The 7,802-nt window shown below is 43.5% G+C and overlaps 1 protein-coding gene across 1 annotated transcript; it reads right to left on the reverse strand.

Moving 5' to 3' along the window:
* Positions 1 to 337: 337 nt before the first annotated feature.
* Positions 338 to 3,732, reverse strand: cenpp (centromere protein P). Its single transcript, XM_083652713.1, has 3 exons — positions 3,521 to 3,732; positions 1,481 to 1,962; positions 338 to 1,184 (listed from the first exon to the last, which is right to left on the reverse strand). Exons 1-3 carry the CDS (start codon positions 3,692 to 3,694, stop codon positions 932 to 934), a joined length of 909 nt encoding a protein of 302 aa, XP_083508839.1. The 5' UTR covers positions 3,695 to 3,732; the 3' UTR covers positions 338 to 931.
* Between the last annotated feature and the right edge of the window lie 4,070 nt (positions 3,733 to 7,802).

Below are 7,802 nucleotides of genomic sequence, written 5' to 3' on the forward strand. Positions count from 1 at the left end.
TTTTTTACTTTATTTTATTATTGAAAACTGCGTCTTTATTGATGACATCACACTGCACCAGAGGGGAATAAACTTGACCAATAAAATGTTGCCGTTTTTTTTAACAGCGAACTGCCTTTCACTCCCTCACTGATCTCCCATTGGTTTACATTTCTCTTCTGACTGATCCCTTCCTGCGGTAAGCCCCGCCCCCACACCCTGTTTCCAATAGGAAATACATCACATCAATCAACGTCTAAAAAAACGAAAGATTCCACAACAAAGTCAGAGACAGATATTTTTACCAGGTTTTTACTTGACAAAACATTCTCACATAGAAACAGATCAAACAGCTGATTATTGGTTATTGATCATCCTGTCAGGAACAGTCTCCAGGATGATCTGACATGAACCCATACAGAGTATTTGGGACGTCTAAACTGACCAAAACCTGACGAAAAAGAAGGCAGAAACAGAAGAAAACAAATTGGGGCCTGCAATAGATTTTTATTCTAAGCTGTGTGTGTGTGTGTGTGTGTGTGTGTGTGTGTGTGTGTGTGTGAGAGAGAGAGAGAGAGAGAGAGAGAACCTGCAGGTTGTCTGTCCAGATGGACGTGACACATCACTTCCTGTCTTTGGGCGGCACGGTGGTTCAGTGGTTAGCATTGTTGCCGCACAGCAAGAAGGTTGTGGGTTTGAATCTCCACACCGGGTCCTTTCTGTGTGGAGTTTGCATGTTCTCCATGTGTTTGCCTGGGTTTCCTCCGGGTGCTCCCGTTTCCTCAGTCTAAAGATATGCTGTGTGTTGTATGGTATGTAATCTAGTCAAATGTGTAGTATGTATATGATGTGTGTAACCTATGTTGTGTGTAGATATATGATGTAGTGACTGTGATGATGCTATGTAAAGCCCTTTGCTTGTGATAAGGGGCTATAAACAGAACTGAACTCTCTAGGGGGCGCTGACGGCCATGACCAGGCTCTCCAGCGCGCCCTCGGCTCCCAGAATCTTCAGCAGGCTCTGGAAGGCGTCAGCGGCGTCGCCGACAACGCCGGACGAGTCCATCTGCAAGGCTGCCTCTGGGATTTTGGTCAGCAGGTCGATCTTTGGAGAGACTCCGCCCCCACTGGACACCTCAACTGACCAATGGACTAATAGGACGCAACCAGGAAGCTGAGGGTGGTGCAGGGTCATGACCTCTGACCTGGGAACAGATAAAACCAAAATCCCCCCTGTGATGTAGATTATTCATTTAATTTTCTTGTCATTTTATGTCTTGTCATTTATTTATTTATATTGTCTATCGTTATTACCTATTTAAGTTTTTGTATTTTGTATACTCTTTGTATCTTGCACTTTGAGATGTCTATTGTTCCTATGTAACTGAATTCCAAGCTGCTGTTTCCTTGGCAATCTCTTTGTACCATATAAGACATACTGTATGTAATTAATACCATGTTTGTTTTGTACATTTGCAATAAAATAAAATAAAACTCTGACCTGCAGCCTCCGGGAAGAGAGGCCACAGCCGGATACTTCTTCTGGAAGTGTTGGAAGGCTCTGCGCCGGTCGTCACACCTCTCGGAGAATCTCCTGAGAGTCCTGAAGAGCAGCAGCAGGTCCCCGCTCTCCTCCACTCCAGACAGGAAGCTGCTGAGGTCCTCCAGGTTGCTGCTGTCCATCACCACGTTCAGCTCAGAGATCCTCCTCTCCGCGCGGCCAGCCTCCTGCAGCTCAGACAGAGTGAACTCCACCTGGAAGCTGATCTCAGAGCAGCAGCCGGTGAGGGAGATCTGCCGGACCTTGCTGCCACCGGTGCAGCGCAGCGTCTTGGAGGAGCAGCCGCTCAGCCGCACGCCGTTCATCTCCGTCTGCATGCTCAGGTCCGCCTCCATGTCCCGAATCTCCGCCTCCAGCCGGGACGCAAGCTCCGCCCCTGCTGAAGCTGCGTCCCTTGCACCGCACACATTCCGCAGGGCATCCTGCAGGCAAGGGCATAACTTTGAGAAGTGGGGGGACACAATAACCACAACGCCCCCCCCCCCCCCCCCCTTAAAAAAAAAAGTTGTGGGGGGACTTAATCATTTTTGACCATTCGGGAATTGGGGGGGGGGGGGACCTACAAAATACATTAAGACACCAGGACCTTGAGGAAAACACCATAGAAACAATCATGCTGTGATTTGGTATCAAATAATTGTATTTCTCTGAAATTGGTGAGCAATTCTGTTCTGTAAATTGCTCAGAGACCCCCTTGTTGTCAATACCTAGGAAAGCCATTAAACAGTGAGGTACAATTTCAAAACAATGGTCTCACTACAATGAAATGGCTACTATGCGCACTAACATCATCACACATGAATACAATTGGGCTCCTTGAATCCACAAGAGTCTCAGCTTTACAGTCATACCCAATTTATGCAATTCAAAGACTGTTTAGGGTCTCCAGTATGCAGAAATATTCTAATAGGTGAAAATAACATGCTGCATGCAAAAACGGCATTTTCTTTTTTTTTACGTTTTTGTTTTTGCATGAGATTAGCATAAAGTGGGGCTGTCTGTAAAAAGGAGACTCGTGATACGCATAGGACCCATTCTTATTCAGAGGTGAGAGGTCAAGGGGCAGGGCCCCCTTTGAAAATGCCCTCGCCGAAATTTAGCCTAAATTGTTTAGCCCCCTTCCCGACAAGCTAGCATGGTTGGTACCAATGGTTGGTTAGCATGGTTGGTACCAATGGTTGGTAGCATGGACGGCACGGTGGCTCAGTGGTTAACACTGTTGCCTCACAGCAAGAAGGTCCCGGGTTCGAACCCCGGTCCGTCCCAGGTCCTTTCTGTGTGGAGTTTGCATGTTCTCCCCGTGTTCGTGTGGGTTTTCTCCGGGTGCTCCGGTTTCCTCCCACCATCAAAGACATGTATGTTAGGGTCACTACTCCTGTCGGTGCCCCTGACCAAGGTACTGGCAAAAGAACTGGAGTTGGTCCCCGGGCGCTGCACAGTGGCTGCCCACTGCTCCTAGTTCTAGGAAGGTTCCTAGTAGAGGATGGGTCAAATGCAGAGGATGAATTTCCCCAAGGGGATAAATAAAGGATAACTTAACTAACTTAACCAATGGATGCCTTAGGTCTTCTAGTTTCATATGATACTATACAGGGCGGCTTTAGCTCAGGAGGTAGAGCGCGTCGGCCAATGACGCAAGGGTTGGCGGTTCGATCCCCGCTCCCTCCCAGCTGCTGTCGTTGTGTCCTTGGGCAAGACACTTAACCCTCCTTGCTCCCGATGGTGTGGCAGCCTGCCGCCATCGGTGTATGAATGGGTGAATGTAGACTACCTACTGATTGTAAAGCGCTTTGGATAAAAGCGCTATATAAATGCAGGCCATTTACTATTCTCTTATAACTCTGGTTTAAAAATGAGCCTGAGCCTCTGGAATACAGTAATGTCGGCCCATGTCCAGGATTTTTGCAGTGAAAAAGTGTGTGGGGGGGGGGGACAAAACCTGGATTCCCCTGTCTGTCTCTATGGAAGTGTCGCCCTTGCCTGCAGGGGTCCTCTGCTGGGTTCCTCCCTGGTGGTGTGCCTCACGTTCTGCTGCTGCAGCGCGGTGACCTCCGCCCGCAGACGCTCCACCTCTGCCTCCAACACCGACACCTCCGCCATGTTCTCCTCCATACTCTGCCCCGTGGTCTCCTCCACGTTCTCCTGGTTCTCCATTCTGGCTCACGAACTGTCAGTTCTCAGTCTGTGGCCCGCTCACCAAACGTCTGGGAGCCGAACAAACCAAACCAAAACAGTTCAGAGCAGCGCGCGCGCCGGGCTGAACCATTCACAGCACCGGGAAAGGGGGGTGATGGGGTTTGGTGTTGTTCTGAGGGGGAGTCACACTGTATGACGTTACTATCATCTCTGTATTATGTTTTTAAGATAGATGTATTTTAGCGTTGATGAATGCATTTAAACGATCAAATTAGAAACCCAGCTAACGTCAGGCCTCAGTCTGTCTGTCTGTCTGTCTGTCTGTCTCCTCCTCCACACAGAAATGAGCCCGGCTGCTGCCTGCGTCACATGCTGCGTCAGCCATTTGTCAGTCAAAGCACGTACTTCCTGATTCGTTTTTAGACTGAGGCTGTGTCGCCCCCTAGAGGCAGACCTAGACCTAGACCTAACCTCCAGGATCAAACCATTGACAGTAAATATAACGCAATTGACTTAGTTTATTGCATAAATCACAAAGAAACACCCACATCTATTATTAGTATTGTTTTGCTTATATTTCAGAAGCTTAAGACTACAAAAATATATATTACAGTTGTTCAGTGTATAACGTATGGTTTCCTTTCCTCAACTGTTTCCAATGCTGGTGTAGGCCATAGAAACCTCTAGCCTGGCATTGCCAGACCAATTCGCATCCAATTGCCACAGCAAATGAAACATGAGCTAGCTCGTCAGGTTCGCAGGCTAATGCCTTGTTTGAAAATGCATTGCAGCAGCATCATATCCTGGCAGGGATGTATTACTGAACGGGCATATAGGGCCCAAGCTGCAGGAGCCCAAGAGCTCAGGGGGCCCATAATAACCCAGAGCCTCTTTGCAGGGCCACCCCGTACCTTGCCCGGGCCTGGGGCGAAATCATCCTTTAGGGCCCCAACCCTTTATTTTTGGCAAAATGTTCCATACGTTTATGGACAATTAGAGGGTTATTTTGCTTTTGGCATTAATTGAATGTACCTGTGCTGTAAATTATTGAGACAGGGTCCAAAATGCTGGTAAAATATGCAAGTGGCTGGTAGATTTGCTTCACTCACCAGCAAAAAACAAAACAAAAAACAATGGTAATCTATTGAGTGGCTAGTAGAATTTGAACATTGACCCTTTAACTGGTGTACAAAAAAGTACATTTTGGAGCCTGTATTAAGATACAGGTGAGCTTATTTCTTGTTATTGTGCTGTTGGCTTTGAGTGTTCAGGTGGCTGTGCTGTAAATCCTATTGAGATGCAGGTGAATGTATGTCTAACTTCTGGCCTTAATCGTGCATATGTGTGCTGTGAGGGGGGGCCCTTTATGCATTCAGGCCCAGGGGCCCGTCGTGTCATAATCCACCTATGTATCCTGGTCGTTCTTGTGTAACGTAACCCTAACAAACTAACAGTGTTTGTCTGTAGTGCTTTCCCCTTTGTATTTCTCTCTAGCCAGAAGTGACAGTCCTGTCTTTATGCTGCTCATTCAAAGCATAATTTCTCTTATTTTAGGAGAATGGGAAGATGGGGTCCTTCCTATAGGCTTCTTTGAATCCTATAGAGGCTATTTTGGGGGTCGTTGAAATGGTAATTTGGGGGTCAACTAATTGAAATGCTTTTAAATGTTGCTCATACAACAGCAGTACATATACATAATAATGAGGGATGCAACATTGAAAGACACACAAAAATGAGTAGCAGATACACACTGAGAATTTGCAAGACTTTGCAGGACCAAGATGAGTGTGCACACCAGTACTGGCTCTCTAAAAAATAAACACTTCTTGAATAAATCGATATCATGTATTTACTTCAGATGGTTGCAAAAATGTTGGATGCTTTGTTTTTATATTTCCAGACATATTAATGGATACCCTTTGTCTAGTTTGTTAATTTGATTTACTTTACAAAAGTTATAGGACATAATAATAAACACACACACACACACACACGATTCCGCCAAATGGAGCAGACAGCTGTGGTCCATAATGTGAGCCTGAACGTTATGTAAGAGCATTGCATCTAAAAATAGAAATGCAGCAATGGTAAACAGAAGCCTAAACCGTTGGCTCTAAGCTTCCAAAGGAACCGGAATGACATTTATATGAAAGTGCCGTTCTCTGTGTGTGGAAACGATGGATACAGAAACAGAGTTAAAAAAAAACTGTAGTATTGACATTGATAGAACAACAAGAGAGTGGTTGTAAAAATATGTAAAAATCACTTAGTAAACATCACAAAAACAAAGTGGTCAGTAGCTAAACTGGGGTGTTTCAGCACCACACGGTGAGGGACAGCTCCTTTACTAAATTATTTCAGTTATGAGAACGGCCTTTGGAGATGGACATAGAGGTAGAAAGTTGGAGAGGTTTTTGTCTGTGAACAAAGCACACACACACACACACACACACACACACACACACACAAACACACACACAAACACACAACTCAGACGGACAGGCAGGTGTGCATTGCCTCACCACATTTACAGTGCAAGTCATTTAATTTGAAATCACATTGTTTTAAATCACCAGATACACATTTTGATTCAACTAGTTTCTTGCATTCAGAGACCTGAAAGAGCAATAGATGTACATTACATTGTATCTTCTCTAAACCAGTCAGCTGATTGTGTCTCCAAAATGCATCACCTCTATGGTTTATTTACAAAAAAAAATGAAGGAATGGAATGGAAAAAATATACACAAAACATTTCAGATTTCAATTATTTATTTCAGTTACAGTAAAAACATAAGAAAGGTATAGACTGATTAAACATTCTTTAGAAACATGACCAAACAAACAACTATGGTATATTTTATATTACCTCACCCTTATCAACAACATACAACATACAACATTTTTACTAAAAATGCAATACATTATGAAACAGATATCAATGTACCTATACATTTGAAATCCATTCATATTAAAGATCAAATGAGATTAACTTACCATCATCAACGTGACAATTGGGACTTTGAGATCCCAAAAATACTTACAGGACACACACACACACACACACACACACACACACACACACACACACACATCCCATTGTACTCACTCAAATATCATTCTAAATCACATAAACTCTAAACACAAATTGCATCATTTATGTTGTTCAGCTGCAAAACACTGGCCTTCAAGAAGCCACACCCTGATGACCAACTGGTGTCACTCGTGTCTCTCACCTGCTCAAACTCAACTGGAAAAACACTTCAATCATGTGTATAACATTTTGTATTGCAGCAATACAGTATATAATTAATGTATCTTTAATTTATCTTTATCACGCCCCTAATTTATCTAATTTGTATCTGTGCACTGATTTATCATTACATCCTCACAGTCTAAACATTTTCTTTGTAGTGTTTCTCATTGTCATGAGTTTTGCTAAAATATGAAACATTTGTGTTGCATCATAGTAAAATAAGTCAATCTTATTTTGGGACAAAAAATACACTTTACCAAAATGAGAAAAAGGAAACAATTCCACACAATTTTATGCATTTGAATATGTAACATGGTCTCATGATGCCAAAACATACATGAACGCTATTTTGATGGTAGTGTTTTAAATGGATCACACCAGTGTGTAATTGATGCTCTGTAAGACATAAACATGATAGCTGCGTGTATTGTTTTGGTGGAAAGAATCCATTTGAGAAGAGAGAACATGCAGTTTTGAGTGCTGTGTGTCATTTTTGCAAGAGATCTGTGGCGTTCTGACAAAGTGGTTAACTATTTTCAGTTTTGTTTGTAGAGTTTTGAGAAATTGAGCCACAGTTTCAGGAAATGTGTTTAAACCTTTGGGGGGAAAACTGTAATCAGTTAATTCAGTCTGGATCTAACTAAAACTGTACTATCCTTCCAAATATAGTTTAAAATTAACTTCCCTTTGATTCCTCCAAAATGAAGTTCATACTTGTGGTTTTGCAAATGTACCTCTGACCAGTTGAATAATAATAAGTATTAATTGTTATTCAACCAGGTAAAATTAACTGAAAATGGGGTGGAAATTGCATTGCAGGGAGGGATACACACATTCACACACTCCCAGCTATGAGCCTGGCTGTTGCTC

Source organism: Poromitra crassiceps (assembly GCF_964638095.1).
Source record: "Poromitra crassiceps genome assembly, chromosome: 16".
In the NCBI taxonomy this organism is placed as follows: Eukaryota; Metazoa; Chordata; class Actinopteri; order Beryciformes; family Melamphaidae; genus Poromitra; species Poromitra crassiceps.

What these genes read in the sequence shown, in the direction of transcription:
- cenpp (XM_083652713.1), bottom strand. Translation starts at nt 3,694, where the DNA reads ATGGAGAACCAGGAGAACGTGGAGGAGACCACGGGGCAGAGTATGGAG. An exon ending in CCAGCAGAGGACCCCTGCAG is followed by an intron (nt 1,963 to 3,520) that starts GCAAGGGCGACA and finishes CCTTGCCTGCAG; the next exon opens with GATGCCCTGCGGAATGTGTG. An exon ending in TCTCTTCCCGGAGGCTGCAG is followed by an intron (nt 1,185 to 1,480) that starts GTCAGAGTTTTA and finishes ATCTGTTCCCAG; the next exon opens with GTCAGAGGTCATGACCCTGC.